Here is a 19,970-nt window from a genome sequence, read left to right as displayed (position 1 = left end):
TTACAAACAGGGAAAAAAAACAAAAATGACCACCCCACTCTGGGGCATGTGCCAAGTGTCCCTGCACACAGGTGGGCTCACCCATCCTTCCTGAAGGCAGCGGGCACATCTGTCCTGTTCGCTTCTGCTTCCCCAGTACCTAACAGCCTTCAGGGTTGGTGCTCAGTAAGTACTTACCATCTAAGCTCTTTACGAACTCACAGGCCTTCTTCCTCTTCTTTGAACAAAAGTAGCTAATCCCAGAACCTATGCACCCCAATGTTCATAGCAGCACAATTTACAATAGCCAGGAGTTGGAAGCAACCTAGGTGCCCGTCAGTAAATGAATGGATCAAAAAACTATGGTACATATACACAATGGAATTTTATGCCGCAGAAAGAAGGAGCTCCTACCTTTTGCAACAACATGGATGGAACTGGAAAGCATTATGCTGAGTGAAATAAGCCAGGTGTTGAAGGACAAATACCATATGATCTCACCTTTAACAGGAAGCTAAACAACAAAACAAACAAGCAAGCAAAATATAACCAAAGACACTGAAATAGAGAACAGGCTGACAGTGACCAGAGGGGAGAGGGGAGGGAATTTCAGGGGAAATAAGGGAGGGATTTAGAGGAACCTATATAAAGGATACATGGACAACTGAGAAGGGTGGAAATGGGAGGGAGGGAGGAGGATGGGGGGTGGGATGGGATGGGAGTAATAGACAGAAAACTGCACTTGAAGAATAATTAAATAAAAAAATTGGAAAAAAAAAAGGTAGCGAATCCCCAGGCCCCAACACTCCCCGTTCCTCTGCCCAGAATACTCCTCTCCCCGATCTCTGCACAGCCGGCCCCCTCTCAGCTTCTATTACCCAGGTTAAAGTGCTCTAGGTCCTCTCTGTTGCCTTACTATACCATTATCTAGGCGTTTGTTTCTTCCTTGTCTCTCCAATCAGAATGCCAGCATAACAATCAATGACTTATTTCTGTCTTTCTGCTATTTCCCTAGGACCTAGCAAGCACCTCCACATAGCAGGGGCTTCATCGGTATTTGAGGCTGCGTAACCTGGAGACTGAGAGCAGATTATGGATTCAGGTGACCTGAGTTTGAATTCTGCTCCAGGATCTCAGGCAAACTACTTTCCCTACTGCTGCCTCAGTTCCCTCATTCATAAACGACAACTCCCACATCATAGTGTTGCTACAGAATTAAATGACTGAATTCATGTGAGACACCTGGAGCAGGGCCTGGCAAGTAGGAAGCACTGTGCAGGTGTTTGCTATTATTATTGTTAAAAACGGAATGAACAGCCCTGAGGTACAAAGCTCATTTGCTGTATGCATGTGAAAGATGGAAAATGGGTCCTGCTCCAGATGACACAGCAACCATGCTCTGGGAATCTGGTTTTCCAATTTCTAAGCCACAGTGGTTTTCACTACACTGAAAGGTTTCCTTGAGAATGTGTGGAGACTGGTGGCACCACTGGCTGTGCCCCAAGGGCCCAGGCGTTTTGAAGGTTAGGCCTCCTCCCGCTCATGGGCAGCGCTGGGTTGGTGAGGGCAGGATGAAGTGATGAACAGAAAGGGTACTCTTGGTTTCTGACTTTGTTCCATGCACAAGCCTTCCTCTCACACCCACCCAGGTGCTGGTCTTGGCTGCTGGGCACGACTGCTTATAGCCAGCACTGAGGCATGAGGCAAGGCTGGGCCCGGCCTCAGCTGGCTCCCTTTCCCACGCTATCTACCCCAGGCTCTTTGGGGACACGTGTGGTTGGATAAATGCCCAGGGCCCTATGTTCTGCCCCATGAGGATTTGCCTGGAATAAGGCTCCATCCAAAGGCACCCAGATCATTAGACAGCCATGAGAATGGGGTAAAAATCCCAGGAGTCCTGGCAGCTGGTCCAATCTTCAAAGCCTGTCATTGGAACACAACATGAATGTTTAAGATTCAGCCACATGTTACCGCCTGGGTGGACTAGGGCAGCCTCAGGGAGCTCTCTGGAGACAGAAGCTGAGGTGGTGGTGCCACTGTGGGCTCTGTGCTCTGCCAGGAGAGCCCCCCAGGGTAACAGGTCTCTGCTCCCACCCGCCCCCCGCCCGGTCCCTTGGCTGGAGTTCTGCCCCTGTCCATATTCAGGTTCAGTGCTGCAACCCCCCGAGCCTCTGTGCTAGCACATTACATGCACCAATACCTTTTGTCCCCATAACACTCTGTGAGGTGGCAACTGAGGTTTCCAGACAAGGAAACCCTGGTTCAGAGGACTTTAGGTCACTTGACAAGTTAGGGAATGGTTCTGTACAACTAATCCACTAGCATGTTCTGTTGACTCTTTCTCCAATACTGTATTCCATTGAGTGGCTTCTCTGAAACCCTTCTGCCCCCTCCCTGCTCCAAACCACCATTACCTCTCGCCCGGACCAGCATCATGGCTTCCCAGATGGTCACCGGCTTCCCCTTTGCTCTTCTACAACCCATTCTCCACTCAACAGCTAAAACAATATTTTAAAACTCCAACCAGATCATATTGCTTCCCTGGCCAGAACTCTCCAAAGGCCTCCCAATGCGCTCGGGAAAAAAATACTTTTGGGAACGGCCCTGCCTGGTTTCAGAAGCTGTAATGCCCCATGGCTAAGGCTGAGTGAGCGACCTTCAGACCATAAGCCACTAAGGAGACAAAGCTTATCTCCCGGGCAGGAGTGCTGCTTCTGTTCCTGTTACTTCATCCATAACTGGCTCCCGATGCTTGATCGGTTAGCCAATGATGGGTAAGATTCCCCAAGGGGGGAATGACCTAAGACAGGCATGAGCATGGGGAGGTCCCAGGGAAGGACTTGGGGGGGCGCTATGGAGAAAGGGGGTGATGGACCCTCACCCCTCAGTTTTGACATAGCCTGAGTCCTCATTCTGTCTGGGAGAAGTCTCCCAATCTCTTGGCTGCCTTATTTCCCCTGCCTGACTTAAGCCTGAAACAATGACAGAGGGCAGTGCAGCCCTGTGCTGGAAAGGGCGGGTTCCCTGAGTGATCAGGCCCAAGAAAGAACGCATAAACTCCTGTGAAACCTGCTTTGCTAAGAATGCTCTCAATTAAATTTTAAGTGTTCAAGCAGGAAATAAGTTTGTTTCCCAAAGTTTTGTAGCCCTTTAGCTAACAGACCCAGACCCAGAATAGGCCCTCATAGTTCTTTGTATGCTATCTATTGTTTGATCTTTATTGCCTGACAATGATTAATGAGCTTTACCTGTATTCCTGTGCTAATTGAACCCAATAAAAGCCTGTCCGGGCAAGGGTTGGCATGCTCTCCCCTTGAGGGAATAGCCGTGCCATCCCTTTTCCTCCACAGTCCATGTGAATTTGTTTCATATCTCATCCATAATGCCACAGACGCTGCGGGCCGGTGTCCGCATCAAAATACATAATTCTTACAGGGCTTCCTTGCTCTGCTCTCAGCTACTTCTCCACACTCACCCTGCCTTCCCTGGGGTGGAGTGGGAGAACAGAGGAAGGGTCTTCTCGCAATTCAAACTCTGGTCCTCACACCAGCATCAGAAATACAGATGCCCCGAGTCCCCCGGACTTACTGACTCAGAATCTGCATTTCAATGAGATGCCCAGGTGATCCACATGCTCATCAGGTGTAGTGGTTAAGAGTGAAGAAGGCTTTGAAGCCAAATGGCCTGAGTTGAAGCTCAGCTCAGCCACTCACCCGCTAGATGACTTGGCACAAGGGATGAGTCACTTCTGTGCAGTGAAGAACTCCCCTAACCCAAAGAGATGTCTGACCTTTGCTCCTGCCTCCTGGGAGGTGATCTCCAGGACTCTGGGATGTCCTGCAGAAGTGCCTTAGTTTGCCTGGGGTCTCTGGCCACTGTACACTCCAACAACGTGACTTATGATGGCAGCTTCAGGGCCATGTACTATCAGTTCAGACCTCGGAGACACTGATGACTAAAGGTGTGAGACACTGGAGACTGAAGGTCAGCCACTGGACAGTATGTAACTGAGCCCCAGTGAAAACTCAGGACACCAAAGGCTTGGTACCCTTCCTTGGCTGGCAATACTCTGTGCACTATGTCACTTAGTGACCAGGAGGAGGCAATGCCGCCCCTGCCTCCTCAGGAAGATGACTGGAAGCTCCACATCTGGACTCCTGGCCCCCTGTATCTCTTCAATGGGCTGGTTTTAACTTGTAGCCTTTCACTATCATGAAACTGTTGTCATAAGTAGTGCTGTCCTCAGTTCTGTGAGTGGTTCTAGTGAATTACTGAACCCCAGGGTGGTCGTAAGGATGCCATATTTGTAGGGAACTGTAAGGGTGGTTCTGAGGACCACTGAATTTATAGCTGATGTCTGATATGAGGCTGGTCTTGTGGAGACTCTTCCCTCAGGCTTCACACTTGGCTCAATTCATTTTACCTCCTTTCTCTGAGCTTCAGTTTCTCAACTGAAAATTACGCATAAAATACATCATGCCTTATGTGTCTGTTGAAAGATTAAATGAGATAATGAACACACGAGTACTACAGTCCACACTGTTCAGACAAGGAAACTGAGGTGCAGAGAAGTAAAGCAATTTGCCCATCATCACCCAGAGTCTGAAGCCAGGCCTGGCTGACTTTGACCACAGCGAAATACTGTGTCCTCATGTCCTTGCCTTCTGGGACAGGGACAGGGGTGGCTCTCCTGAGCCGGGGGCACAGCAACCTGCTAAGGGACTCAGGGGTCTTCCGAAGGGTGAGTCGCCCACCCCTATCCCAACACTTCCAACTGCGTCTCTTCTCTCTTTCTGGGACCCACATGACATGGATATTGGACTTTTTGATATTACTCCATAATTCTCTTTTTTTCCTGCTGTTCCTCCTCCCCATAATCGTTTTACTCTCCGTTGCTTAGATGCATAATTTCCCTTGACCTGTCTTCAAGTTCACAAACTCTTTCCTCCATCATCTCCATTCTGCTAGTAGGCCCATCAGTGAATATTTTATTTCATTTATTGTACTTTTCCATCCTAAAATTTTCATTTGGTTCTTTTTTTATATCTTCTATTTCTCTGTCAGCCTGCTGATATTCTCCAACTTACTACTCTTTTCAAGAGCGTTCACCCTTACTTCTTGGAGCTTGGTTATTGTATCTGCTTTAAAGTCTTTGTCTAATCATTCCAACATTGGGGTCATCTTGTGGTTGGTGCCTACTTATTATAGTTCCTCTAAGGATTTGCCAGATTCTTCTGGTTCTTCATAAATCAAGTAATTTTGCATTGTATTTGGGACATTTTTTAAAGCTTTTATAATATGTTTTTAAAAATTTAATCTTTACTGTATTTTTCCATATTTGGGACATGTTTAATACCATGTTACAAGACTCTAGGTCTTGTTTAAATCCTATTTAATATGCTCATTTTTCAGTTGTAGCTGGCAATTGACCAGGTTAGGTTCAGACCAGAAGTTCTAACCAGCCTTTCGTGCGCTGATATTCCAATGCCAATTTGGTTTTCAATGCCTTTGCAGGCTGTTTTTATCAGTTCCTCGGGGGCCAGCTCAGAACCTAGGTGGTGGTCTACCCTGTAGTTCAGTTCTCAAAGTCTCTGATGAACTGCTGAAGGTCATATCCACTCACATGTAGCTCAGGAATGAGCCCAGCAGTCTATACCTAAGTTTACAGGGTCCCTTCTTAAGCTGCCTCGTTTCTGCAATCTTGCCCACACGGTGGCTCTTAGGGGCCCATTTTCACACCCTTTTAGCTGGAAAGCAGAGGCTTCCGTGTCCCCACTCTGCCTCTCACTTCCCGTGACCAGCTCTGGGCCTCGAGCCAAGTGCCTACTGCCAATTCCTTTTGCACGCTGCCCACCCCAGGGCACTGCTGGGGGCACAAATTAGTCTGGTTCTGTGGGTAGCTGGCACAGCTTTAGTGTCAATCCCTGGCTCCTGGACATGGTACCAGCTGGCAGCTCTGGGGCGATGGTGATTAGGTGAGAAAGATGCTGCGGAGACAACCACAGGCAGCTGGGCTGAGCCATTAATCTCAAAAGTGGCAGCATTTCGACTCTCAGACACACTGCAATTATCAAAACAGCACATACGATTTTCCAAGTGACTACTTCTGGGATGGATGGGTCCATATGCTGATTAGCCTTTAATTCCCATATTAGGATTGATCTGCTACATTTAACACAAGAGAAAGTTGAGACTCAGAGAGGTGGAGCCATTTGCTTGAAGTCACACAGCTGGTTAACAGTGTGGCCCAAGATGCAAACCCAAGTCTGTACAATTCCAGGGTCTGCTCCTCTATAGCAGGGTCCATCAATATCAATGTCTTCATCACCATCTTCTTCTTATCATATCTGTTATTTACTGAGCATTATCTATGTGCAAGGCCCTGTCTAAAGCTTTTTATCTGAAGCATCGAGATTGAAGTTATAACAGAGAAGGAAACTGAGGTTCAGAAAAGGGGTATCATTCACCCAAGGCCATACACACTTGCTAAGTGGTAAAGGTGACATTCGAACCAAATTGTATCTCGCTCCCATCCATGCTTCAAATGGCTATTCAACAGTCTCTATAGGAGACAGAGCTGGACCTGTCGCTCAGTAAGTCAGGCTGGGAGGGGATAAGCCAGAGGCTGCTGGGAGGCTGCAGAGAGGCAGTGTGGCATGGGTGGGCTGAGGCCAGATGCTGGGGAACATCTGTGCCCCAGAACAAATCTGCAGCCTCTCTTGATCTGAAGGGAGTTCCTGGCTCTCGCAGAATGGCTATACCCCTCTCACACTGGCTTCCTGTGCTGGAAAACCTCAGCTTCTCCACTGTCCCACTTCCCAGACCCGCCACTTTCAGCATGTCCTCTGATGCCCATTCAATCCTGGAGTCATCCCAGGCAGGAGGGTGGCAGCATTGGGCCCAGACCTCCCATCTCATTCTCTGCCACACCTCCCTAGCCAGCTCATCTCCCCAGCAGATTCAATTAACCAATTTGATGCTACAGCTGCAGAAAGCCAAGCAATTATGGAATACAGACCAGGTGCCATGGAACTCACTCACAGAGCGGCCTGAGAGGCCTCCAAGCAGACAGCAGGGTGGGGTGGAGGCAGAACAGTATAGGCAAATGCTTGCCAACCCAGGCTGCACAAGAGAACCACCTGGGAGCTTTGCAAAGTACAGGCCCTCCCCACAGTGCAGATGCCCTGGCTGATTCTGTTGTTCTGGGCTAGGAACTGGGCATCAGGATTTTTAAAAGTCCCCACATAACAATGTGAATGGACAGACATTCACACTCTGTGGGTTTGGAAGTGGAATGGTGTGCACAGGGATGGATCATTGCTGGACAATCTGATCCTAACAGGTGGAATGCCTGTCACCCTGCTGCACTTTCTGGGGTCGTCTATGTATTCGATTCCCCACGTGTGGTCTGCCAACCCACGGCATCAGCATCACTTGGGTGCTATCGGGTGCTATCAGAAATGCAAATCCCAGGCCCCACCCCAAATAAGTCAGAATCTGCATTTTAGCACCCCTTGGGAGACACCTATGCATATTCAAGTTTCAGGTGCCATGTTCGCTGGTCCTGGCTAGAGGCACTAAGAGTTGGCAGAAAGGAATGTCAGTCATCACCTGGTTGCCCTCCTCGGTGCTCTGCAGCTGCCCAGCACTGGTTACCACTGATGGGCCCCCTTCTGAGCCTTGCCCAGGTCAATGCCTGCAGCAGCTGCCTTGAGAACTTTAATGGACAGATGGGTAGCAGGGCATGAGTCCTCTATCCTAAACCCTGGCAGCCTGTGTAGCTTCTAGGTTGAAGCATGAAGCCGGCCTCAATTTCTCTTCCAAACCTCAGTTTCCCTTCTGGGCCGGAGCCCTGCCTGATCGCTCCTCATCCTCCTGCAACCTTCAGCTCCCCACTCACAGGTCACCACCCCACTCCCCAGACGAGGCCGGGCACCCAGCAACATGTCCTGCCTCTCTCCTGCATTACCCTGAGGCCAATTCACAATTAAGTATTATTGGTGTGGCATTTGATAATGTCTCTCTGTCCCTTGCTAGAATTAAGGTCGATGACAACATGTGCCATGAACGTCTGGTTCCCTAACGAACATGTAACAGTAGTGAGGGGTCCCCAACCTCCAGGCCACAGACCGGTGCTGGTCGGGGCCTGTGAGGAACCGGGTGGCACAGTGGTAGTTGAGCTTGAATGTAATGAGCTTCAGTCATCCCGAAGCCATACCTGCAGGCCAGGCTGTGGAAAAATCATCTTCCATGAAACCAGTCCCTGGTGCCAAAAAGGCTGGAGAATACTGATCTAATGGACAGTGTGAGGCACACAGCAGGTGCTCAAAACAATCCAGTCTGTGGGGTCGCAACCTGGTCAGCTCTTGCCGCAGGGGGCCAGCCCTCTCCCTCTCCCACTGTCAGAGGTTGTCTGTGGCCAGCACGTGAGGCTCCTGCTTCCTCCAGGCACTGGGAACCTTTCTGAGGCAAAGTGCTTCTTGACCAAGGTCACCAGACGAGGAAGAGCTTCGAATGCTCTTCAGAAGGCCAGAGAGCCCAGAGTACTCAAGGGAAACCAAGGGAGGTTCAGGGCTAGAGAGGTATGACATATATTTAGTTCCTTCTAACCTCGCAATTTCCCCCAAACTTCACCTCCAAGCAGGGTCTTCGTCTGATGCTGCGTAGGAGGGGAACAGGAAGACAATATCCCACCCAGTTAAGGCTGTAAAGCAAGATTTTCCTTCCTTTTGGGGGTTTTCCACAGAACTTCAGACTCTAAGTTGACAAAGGGTGTAGAATATGTTATTTAGTTACATATCTATGCCCCACATCTTTCAGAAGAGCTTTAAGGTGACCTCTGGCTACGCGAATTAGGACTCCTTCGGGGAATAACAATCACGGCTAACACTACGGAGCACTTCTGAGCCGGCACCACGCCACACCTTTACACACTGTGAGGTATCTCGGACTTGACGCAATCTACAGAAGCCAGGCCCATTATCCCTACTTCACAGATGAGGCAACTGAGGAGCTGAGTGGCCAAGGGCAGTGCCAAGGGCACACAGTGAACCCCAGGTGTCTGGCTCAGGGGTCTGGCCCCGAACCTCCGTACTTACCCTGTCGGAGCAGCAGTGAAAGAACGGTGACTTATCTCGGAAAGAACAGTGTGCAGGGTCCAGCCTCAGCATTCGGGCACTACCCTGAACTGCTCAGAGGGATTTTGGGTTCTGTGGACATCAAGATGCACTTCTTTCCCTTTCCAACCAACCTTCCTTCCTTCCCTCCTTCCTCCCTCCCCCCCTCCCTCCCTCCCTCTCTCTTTCTCCAAATTGTGGTAAGACGCACATAACATAATATGGACCACTTTAACCATTTCCTTAGGTAAACAATTCAGTGGTATAAGGACAACTCACACTGGTTGTGCAACCATCACCACCGTCCACCTCCAGAATCTTTTCATCCTCCCAAACTAAAACTCTGTCCCCACTAAACAATAACTCCCAACCCTCCCACCTCCCCTCAGCCCCTAACAACCTCTATTATACCGTCTGTCTCTATCAATTTGACTACTGTTGGTACTTGGTACTTCATACAAATAGAGTCACAAGGTATTTCTGCTCTCACATCTGCTTATTTCTCTTAGCATGATGCCCTCAAGGTTTATCCACGTTGGAACAGGTGTCAGAATCTCACTCCTTTCAAGGCTGAGTAACATTCCACTGTATGTACAGACCACATTTTGATCATCCATCCACTGATGGACATTTGGGTTGCTCCCACCTCCTAGCTACTGTGGAAAACGCTGCTATGAGGAGGGGGTGCACATGTCTGAGTCCTGCTCTCAGTGCTTCTGGGTGTATACGCAAAAGTAAAATTGCGGAATCATAGCTGGTAATCCTATTTTTAAAAGTTTGAACAGCCATCAGCAAGCTGCATTTTTTTCTTCTTCTTCTGTTTTCTCCCCCTACTTCCGATCACAGCCCAGGAACTGCAGTGGCCCACCCCCTCCACATTCCTGGACAGTGTTGCTCTCTCGTCTTTTCCCTAAAAACTTCAGCTGCAGAAATCACCTGACTGAAAATCACAGAAGAACCCTCATCCCGCACAGGAAAGGAACTGCTCAGAAAGCCCGGCCCACCATCTAATTACAGGCTTTTTATCAGGAGTCTTGGCAAATGCTTAAATTGCATATCAACCTTACTTTTGTTATGAAGTGTTTAGAAACAAGTTAATGGGCTGTGTTTCAGATCCTCAGCGTAGAGGTGACAGCTCTCTCCCCTGGTTGTTGAGTAAAGCAAGTCAGAATGTTACGAATTTGGATTCAGAAGGACAGCAGCTTTGTCTAGATACGCACCAGCTCAATTCTCCCTCTTTCATTATTCCAGCCAGTGCCCTGTATGGAAAATGCTACCCCGGCTAGCGTTTCCACTCAGAGCTGTGGTTCTGAACCCAGACAGAGCATTGGAAACATCTGAGGTGCTTTAAAAACATAGATATCTACGTAGAGCCCAGGACCCCACTTTAGTCCAGCTGAATCAGAGTCTCTGCAGTAGGGCATGGCCATTGGCAGCATTTTAAAGTTCCTAGCTGATTCTGAAGTGCAGGCAGGGTTGAGAATCCCCACGTAAAGGAACAGGGAGGCCTGCAATCAGTCTACATTTTTTGGTTTATAGATTCTTAAGAGAGGTGGGGGAGAGAGAGAGAAACATGGATTTGTTGTTTCACTTATTTATTCATTCACTGGTTGATTCTTGTATGTGCCCTGGCCAGGGATTGAACCTGCAGCATTGGTGTATCAGATCAATGCTCTGAGTCACCTGGTTCAGGCCTATAAAAAGCATTTTCAATGGGCTTTTAACATGAGGAGAGGGAACCCTGAGCTGGGGGCCCCAAACCCCATGTTTAAAAGAGAAGCATGTCTTCTGGGAAGGACCAAGAGGGGCCAGTCTGACAGGTGCAGCTGACGACGGCCACCTCAGGGACGACGGGTGGACGGAGAGGCGTGCGGGGGTGGGGGCTGGGAGTCCTCCAGCCTGAGGCCCTGCCCTATTGGGTTCACATATGTGGTTCAAGGGTTTCAAGAAGCCTCTTAACTATATGCCAAATTTTCTGTCCTCCCGTGTATTTGTCTAAGGAGCATCCTCCAGAAATCATATCACGTTCTCTGAAGCTCTGTCACACACCCCTCACTGCCCCCCCAATGATGAATAACCTCTGCTTTGATCATGGTATTCCGCATGGTGGTATTTTCATAATGCAGTTACTAAAAATAAAGAGTGAGATGCCTTCATATTTACATTCACCTGGAGGGACTGAATACATTCATTATTAATGACACAAAAGCAAGTTTCAGAGTGATATCCACAGAATAAATAGTCTAGAAACACCCACAAGAGCAGGAATGGTCTGTTTTAATTTTTTTAAGAGATAGGGGAAGGGTGGAGGAAAGAAAGGGAAGCATCGAAGCGAGAGAGAAACACCAGTTGGTTGCCTCCAGCACGCGCCCCAACCAGGGACCAAACCCGCAACCCAGGCGTGTGTCCTGACTCGGAACCGAAGCAGCAACCTTTTGCTTTGCGGGACAATGACACCCAACCGACTGAGCCCCATCTGTCAGGGCAGGGATGGTCTGTTTTGTTCCCTGCGACATTCTACTACTTGGAAACAGTGCCCGGCACAGAGAAGGTGCTTAATACACACTTCCTGAATTAATGAATACTTTTTTGAAAAAGCTGAATCCACTATATATGTGGATGATGTCTATGTGAAGAAGGACAAGTGTGTAGAATGATACATACTGGGACACTAAAGGTGCTGACTTCAGGGAGAAGGGCCTGGAAAGGGGATGAGGGAGACAGTAGCATTTCCCTTTAATGATAGCGAACAGTTAGGGAGTGCTAGCTAGGTGCGAGGCACCGCCTTCAGCACTGACTGTGGATTCCCTCCCTTGGATCCACGCAGCAATCCCTGACAGTGATCCCCATTCTACAGATGAGAAAACCTAAGCGCATAGGCTCTTGTGCAAGCCCACAAAGCCAGGAGCTGGGCGCTGCCCCCCACAGCCATGCTGATCCCTTGTCCCTACACATCTCTGGGTTGTGTCACACCTCGTAACAACCACGCGCTACATTTTTCATGAAATGTAAGTGTCAGGGCTTTCCATGTGGGCTCTCTTCCCCCCTCCCACCTCCGCAACCCTCCTAGTCTGCAGGTGCCGCGTTAAGTCCTTTATTCTCAGTAGGGACTTAGGCATCGATATTCCATGCGTGGATCCCAGTTTTGGTTCAATATAGAGTTGACCCTTGAACAAAGTGGGGGCTGGGTACCTCACACTTTGGAGAATCTCCGTGTAACAAGCCAGCCCTTCACGTCGGCAGATTCCTAACTGCAGAATGAAAATACAGTTGGCCCGTGATCAACACAGGTTTGAACAGCATAGGTTCCCTTACATGCAATTTTTTTCAATAAATACTAATTGAGTAAAGTAAAAATAATAAATGCCTAGTGAAATGAGTATGTATTTACTGAATAAATAAGGTTCAACTGTAGTTTCCACTGCTTACCCTCCACCATTTACAGATGCAATGAAATCACTGTCTTCCCTCTTGATGTAAAATCTTGGGGAGAGTGGGGTGCTGGGACAGCAGCCAACACAGGCTCCATCAGATAGAAGCGTCGTATCTGCTTAGGGCAGGTGCCCCGAACTGGCTGCAGACTCTCGGGTGACAGGCCCGGAGAAAGCTCAGAACCAACCTGTCTGGAGGGGTCTCGGAGCACAGAACATCTGCAGTCCTAATGATGAGAAAGAGTAAGCTCCTGAAGAGGAAGCTGTACATGCAAGGGTTTTTCAGCCATGGCCTGATTTCTTGGGAGACCCAAAGCCAAGATTCTAGCCTAGATCTAAACAAATGGGAGCTTCCAATCGCCCTGGAGTGGGACTCCTCCATGTATGACGTCAGATCCTCAAGGCCAGTATCACCTCAGTGCTTGAAGAAATGCAGGGCCTTTGACCTTAGGAGCTAACAAGGTCAGAGATAATCCTTCTCTACCAGCTTGAGGAGTAGGATAGGTTGTTTAGGTTTTAAGCGTCAGTGCCCAGCCCTGTAAATTGATGAGGATAATACTGACTTGTCAGGGTAGGTTCTAATGAATATTAGGAGCAATATCAGTGAAGCGCCTGCCGTGAACAGGACACAGGAGACAATAACCATTACTTCTAGGAACTCTAACCATGTTGCTGTGGGCAGCTTCTGACTCCCATTGAGCCCTTATCTCCCCGCATTCAGGCCCTTGTGTAATCCCCTCCCCTTGAGTGTGAGCCAGACCAAGTAAATTGCTTCTAATGAATAAAAGGGATAGGGTGTCATTTGTGAGTTTAGCTTATAAAAAGACTCTGGCTTCCTTCTTGCTCACCCTGTTTTGTTCTCTCACTTGCCCTCTCTGGTGGAAGTCACCTGCCGTGTTGTGACTCGCCTTACAGTGAAGCCTATATGGTGAAGAACCTAGGAAGGTCCACCGGCCAACACCCAGGAAGGTACTCAGGCCCCCAGTCTAACAGCCTGGGAGAAACTGAATTCTGCCAACAACTGTGGGTGAGCTTGAAAACAGACCCTCCCCTATGGGAGCCTCAGCTGAAACCTTGACAGCAGCCTGTCAGAGAACTTTGGCCAGAGGTCCCCAGCAAAGAAAGACATCCTGGATTCCTGACTCATGGGAAGTAAGAGACAATATTTGTTCACCGTTTCCAGCCACTAAATTTTAGGGTGGTTTGTTATGCAGCAGTGGATAACTAATATACCCTGTAAACAGTAGCTTAAACTCAAGCAGAATGGCACATGGAGCCTCTACTTAAACACTGGATGGTCTCGGAAACCTTTCAGAATCCTCCTCTCTGAGGGTTCCGAGGTCCCTAGTTTCTCATGCTTCTCTATTAGGCTGTAAACTACTTGACTGATATCATGAAAGTTTATACCATGAGTACTTGTTATTATGCCAAAGTTATAAGTCACTTAATCTTTACAACAAACCTAGGAAGTAAATATCATTATTACCCACATCTTACAGATGAAAAAAAGTGATGCTCAGAGGGGTTAGGTTGCCCAAGGCTTCAGTAATTATGAGAAAAATGCCAGGAAATGTGCTTCCAAAGTTTACATTTGTAACAATTATGCTATGCGACTCTAAGAGTCTTGCTCAAGTTCATAAACATTAAGTAGATTCAAACCTAGGCAGCTGAACACTAGAAGGTTTTAAACATTACCCTTTCCGGCACCTTCTCCCCCCAGGATAATAAGTTGAACACACCTCACCTGGGGGGTCAGCAGGGTCTACCTACCGGTAAACACTAGGCTGGCATTTTCCAGTTCTTCTTGGGGAACTTTGAAGCTGAAGGATTCATTATAGAATGGATCGATTGTGCCTCTTAAGAAGGATGTCTTCTTTGTTTTCACAAGCTTGAGTCCATGTACCAGCTGGATTTTCACAAAGGGGTCTGAGAATTGGATACAATGTCCCAGAATGTTACAGATCATGAAACCCATCCATCCATCCATCCACTTCTCATCCATTCATTCTTCCTTCCTTCCATCCATCCATCTTCCCAGCTACCTGACAGCCCCGCTACCTACCCATCCTTCCATCTATATTCCCTTCAATCTGCCCGTTTTCCCATCCACACCTCCTTTCATCAGCCATTTTCCCCTCTACCTATCTATTTTTCATTCCTCCTCTTCCCTTCCTCTCTTCCTCCAGCCACCCTGTGTTTATTGAGCTCCTCTCATGTGTTAGGCATTTTACAGGTAAAGAAACAGAAGACTCAAGATGAGAAGTGATTTGCTTGAGATCCGGCTAGTGGAGGAAGAGCCTGATCTAGGGCCTGGCTTTTTTCCCTGGAAACCCATCATCATGTCATGAAGCTCCAGAGCCCACAGACAGAGTAGAGGTGGCAGAGTTGTAACTACCCTTTTTTTCCACTTTATCGCTTACAAAGAGATTCATGTACATTACCCAACTGAATGTTGTTTAAACAGCCAAATGAGATGAACACTGTCATTATGCCAGGTTTTCAGATGGAGACATCGAGGCTTTTAGAGGTTAAGTAACTTCCCCAGGGCACACTATTCACAAGCAGCAGAGAATGGGACTTGGTCTGACACCCTTAAATCATTGTATCATACTGACTCTCCCGCCATGGTGCATGCGTCCGAAACTCTCCGGCCTTCACACCATTCCTTCCACTGGTCCCTTCGAAACCCGTTTTTTTGTAAAGTGGTTTTTGGGAATGCAAGCTGTCTTCTAAACTCAGCTGTCACCTTATAGCAAATGTAGTTTATTTTAGCCACCGCTCTTAGAGAAGACAGTATTTCCATCACTGAGCTGAAGAGATCCCAGCCACCACGGCTGCTTTCATGATAACATCCTTGCAGTCTTGAGAGAAGCTACTTACAGATGGAATGTAATCTGTTCCTGTTCATTAAAAGTCATGTTTGAATTTGGTTTGCTATAAAATAGAGACTTTAAATATAACAGTCTTTTCAGAGCTGGGATTTATAAAGATTTACGGTACACTTGAAACGAGTGGGGGAGAAAACCTTAGGGTGCATACACCACTCTCACAGATTAGGATTCATGGACCATGCACACTAATGCCTCCTGGAGGACAGTGTCTCTAATGCAGGCATAGAAACTGGCAAGGCCACCTCCTCTGGGCTGCGTGTGTACAAAGAGGATCTAGATTTCCGTAGTTATCACACCTGGTCTCAGTCAAATCCCCAGTTCAGATGGGGTTATGTCTGAGGTGGCATCATTTACCTGCCTCCTTTTAAAAGAGATCTGATTATTTATTGTTCCTCTTGAAAGAACATCTAGTTCTGTAACAGGGTACAGAGCGAGGGGTCCCCAAAGTCCTCACGGCCCATGGCTGGGGGATGGGGGGAAGAGATGATACAGCATTTAAGATACTTTTCATAACAAAACGGCAAGCTAACAGCTGTGCTACGGCCCGCAGTGAAAGTGGTCTATGACTCTGAGGGCACTCAGGGACTTGTGACATAGCTCGGGGAGCTGAATGCCCTCCCCGGAAGCCCCTGTGTCACAGGAGCTCCTGCCCTGACTGAAGGTGGCAGCTGAGAGAGGACAGAAGGGAAACTGGCAAATGTGGCACGCTGTGGGAGAAGCTGGACAGGAGCTCATGCAGGAAGCTCCTGGTCAGGATTTAAACTAAGGGTGGGCAGAGAGAGTAAGGCTGGTCCACCAGGAGAGCTGAGAGAGAAGGCAGCAGCTGTGCCAGTCTATAGTGGAGAGGGCAGCCCTGCGAGAGAGATTCAGCCATGCTGCCTATAGTGAGGGAGGGAGCAGCAGCCAAGAAGGAGAGCACGGCCTGCTGCCACTGACTGTGCCTGCTCTCGCTGACGCCGAAGGCACCAAGGACCTGCTGCCTCACAGACCTGGACTTTCTGGACTTCACCGTGACCCAGTGCAACACAGCACATGCTCTCCTGGACTATTACGTGGAGGCTGAGGACAACGTCCCCCAGACCCTGAAGGGGAGAGCCGCTGCGAGAGGATGGAGAGTTTGAAACCCACCAGTACATTCCAGAGGGGGTGGAGACCTGTTTGCACAGCCAGCTTAAGAACAGATGGATAGAGGGAACTTCTGGGCTTGGTTTTGGCCTATAGCCTGGTGGGGAGCAAGGGAAGTGCTGGGAGAACACCTGTGGGAGAACAGGGCTCTGAGCAGGAGCGCTCCCAGCCCCCGAGGTCTCACTCCTGTGAATAAGCCCTGTCTCCTCCAACACGAACTGTGAGGCCATGCGTCAAGGCGCCACGTGCACGGGCCCAGCTCTGCTGGGTTACCGTCCTGGATACTATCTATCCTCATAGGGCCTTATCTTTTTTTCTTAATCCTTATCTGAGGATACGTTTATTGATTTTAGAGAGAGAGGAAGGGTGAGAAAAAGAAACATCCATGTGAGAAACACTGCCTGGTTGCTTCCCATGCACACCCCAACCAGATATCGAACCCACAACCTGGGATGTCCCTGACAGGGAACCTGAAACCTTTTAGAGCAGGGGACAACACTCCAACCCACCGAGCAACTGGCCAGCGCAGGTCTTATCTTATTAACAGTGTCCAGGAGGCAGAAAAAAAAGGAAAATTGGGTCCTTCGTGTGAAAAAAGAAAAAATACATGCCTCTCGAAGAAACGGGGAAGGAGGGAGGGAGTCACACCGCACCTGAACCTTGGCTCACATCTGTCTGAAGAAGTTGCTTGGCTCGAATGACGTCAACGTTTAGTCTCCCAGCACTTGGGAGGTAATTCAGTGACAGAAGCAGCTCCCCCAGCTCCACTTCATTCTGCAGGGAAAGGAAATAGTTGAGAAGTTGCTTTTTTTTTCTTTCATTTTGCACCTAACATATAGGACATTGATCCCAGAAGCTCACCATTGGGCTTCTGTGGATGAAGCAGTGGACAGAGGGTACCTCTTCCTTTGACTTCTTTTAGCCTCTGACCCAGATATTTTTTTCTCTCAGAAAGTTTTTCTGCTCTTAGAACACTTAACAGCAGCAACAACATAGTGATGATAAGGCGTCAATAATGATAAGAAATAAATGCCACAGGTCAATCAAGTACTGTGCTAGACACTTTACAGGAAATAACTGGTTCGATCTCTATAATGAGCCTGTGAGAGATGAGTGTCATTCCTACTTAACAGAGGAGGAGACAGGCTCAGAAGGATTAAGTACCTGCCCAGGGCAGACAGCTGGGAAGTGGTAGTAGTACCGGCATTTGGACACAGGGAGACTTAATTCCAGATATTCTGACCACTGTGGTTAATAATTTGGATTTTTAAAATTAGCAGGGATTCTCTTTACAAACAACATCACCCTCACTCATTTGCATTCTTGGTTTTTTGTGCTTGTTTGTTAAGTCGGGAAGACCATGCTGGCTTCCCCCTTAGGCAGAACCGGTATGTGCTCTGGCCCCCTAGACGCAGGGAACACCCCTCCACTTCAAATAAAAAAGAGAAATATTATTTTTTTTGCAAGAATGGGATATTTGGTATTTCAGAAATAATACTGACATAATCATTGTGGGAACGTTAGGCCATTGCTATGATTTATCATGGACAATTATTATCTTGATCAACATATGATGAGAAGAAGCTCCATGATCTTCAGGGCTTAGGGTGCCAAGCTCACACCTATACCCAGCCCTGGAGAAAGTGGAGGGTCCTCACTTTCTCTGCCCCAGAATGTACGACACATATGAACAACAGCAACCACAAGGCATCAAAAACTGCAGCTCTCAACAACTGGGGGGCAAAACTGTTCCTGAAAGGTTCCTGAAGCCAGTGTCTTCTTAGCCTCTCTCCCCTAAAAGATGCTACATTTAAACTCTGACCAGAAGCCAACCGGTAAGAAACTCAGGCTATGGGGAAAGCAGGACCAGCCATTCCCCAACCTGACTCCTCCCCTGAAGGACCATGGAATTCATGGCGAACTTTGGCATATTACATTTATATCAACCTGGGGCAATTTTATTCCCCCACTCCCACTCCTCACCTCCAGGGACATTTGGCCACGTCAGGGGACATTTTTGGTTGTCACCAGTGGAAAGAGAGTTGCTTCTGATGCTTAGTGGGTGGAGGCCAGGAATGCTACTAAGCATCTTGCAAAGTACAGGGCACCCCGGCTCCCAACACAGAACGGTCTGGCCCCAAACTTCAATAGTACTGAGGCTGAGAAATCTTAGTTAAACCTATGAATCTTGGGCTGGTTCAGACTCTTACACATGATTCTAGCTTGAACAAGTGTTAAAAGCAACCAAGGGCTGTATTTTTCTCCAGACCAGACAAACTCAGAGCACCGGCTACAAGCCAAAGATCAAGTTTCAATTTCCATCCTTCCACTTCCTCCCAGGGCTTCCTTTGCTGAGAAAAGACACCCAGGCACCGGGCAGAACTTCTCCCAGGAAGTAGGCTCAGCTGCCCCAAGGAGAACGGACTGCTCACTCTGAAAGGATCTCCAGCTCTTGGAACTCTCCCTTCCATCCAGATTTAGTCAGATAAGGTTGTCCTGTCAGACCTGAATAATTTGGTCCAAAGTTCTAGGTTTAAGAGGAAAAAACTGAACCAGGCCACTCTCTCACTTCCCTGCTAACACCTCCACTGCTCTTAGAATGATATCCAAAATCCCTAGCCTAGTCTGCAACAGTGCCATTTTGGGCTGAATCATTCTGTATCTGAATCATCTGTGCATTGCAGGATGTTCAACAGCAGCCCTGGTCTCTACCCCCTAGATGCTAAAAGCCTACTACCCCCCAGCTGTGACAATCCAAAATGTCTTTAGACATCACCAAACGTCCCGAGGGGGAAATCACCCAACTGAGAACCACGGGGCTACCGCTATGGAAATAATTTGGCCCTGCCTACATCTCAGACCTTGACGGGCAGCCACATCAGTCTTCTTTCTACTTCTTCAAAGAAAGACATTCTGGCCTCAGGGCTGGCACCTGTGCTGTGCCCTCAGCTTGGGAACCTGAAATGTCACCTCCTCGTATAAGGTTTCCACCAGCACGCAATGGAAAAAGAGTTCCCCACCTCCATCGCTTTCCATCATATCGCCTTGTTTCATTTCTTTCGAGGCACGGTGCCCTTATCGAATATTTTTTCATTTTCTGTAAAGGCAAAGACAGTGTCGAATTCTCCACCACTACACTCACAGCACCTGGACAACTTCAGCAGACGACCGTGAGAACCAGCTGTGCAGCCCCAACGTAGTGGCTCCGTTGCCACATCACGGTCCCAGAGGAGTCATGGGCATGATGGCTGTCACCGGCCCTATCCAACCTCCAGAGCCCGGCGGGAGAGGTGGGAGAAGGAACTGGGTGCCATGTCTGCTTTTTTCCCTTCTCAAGGCAATGTCACAAATAAACAGGCGTCGTTTCCTTTTTCAAGATCTTGATGAGCTCAGTGTGGTTGAACCACGCGGCGTAGCTTGGGAGAACT

At 48.4% G+C, this 19,970-nt stretch overlaps 1 protein-coding gene across 5 annotated transcripts in view; it reads right to left on the bottom strand.

The window, feature by feature from the left end:
* SYT17 (synaptotagmin 17) overlaps window positions 1-19,970 on the bottom strand; it is a 73,563-nt gene that overhangs the window by 16,121 nt on the left and 37,472 nt on the right. For all 5 annotated transcript variants that reach the window (XM_037067719.1, XM_037067714.1, XM_037067718.1 and 2 more), the window contains 2 exons: window positions 17,196-17,316; window positions 14,297-14,452 (listed from right to left, as the gene is read on the bottom strand). In XM_037067719.1, the coding sequence (XP_036923614.1) occupies window positions 14,297-14,452; window positions 17,196-17,316 (277 nt within the window). The remainder of the gene's footprint in view (window positions 1-14,296; window positions 14,453-17,195; window positions 17,317-19,970) is intronic.

The sequence above is a fragment of the Sturnira hondurensis genome, unplaced genomic scaffold, assembly GCF_014824575.4.
Source record: "Sturnira hondurensis isolate 20B ecotype Veracruz unplaced genomic scaffold, ASM1482457v3 Scaffold0017394, whole genome shotgun sequence".
In the NCBI taxonomy this organism is placed as follows: domain Eukaryota; kingdom Metazoa; phylum Chordata; class Mammalia; order Chiroptera; family Phyllostomidae; genus Sturnira; species Sturnira hondurensis.
The sequence above is the reverse complement of the archived record's forward strand: the minus strand, read 5'-3'. Positions and strand labels throughout refer to the sequence as shown.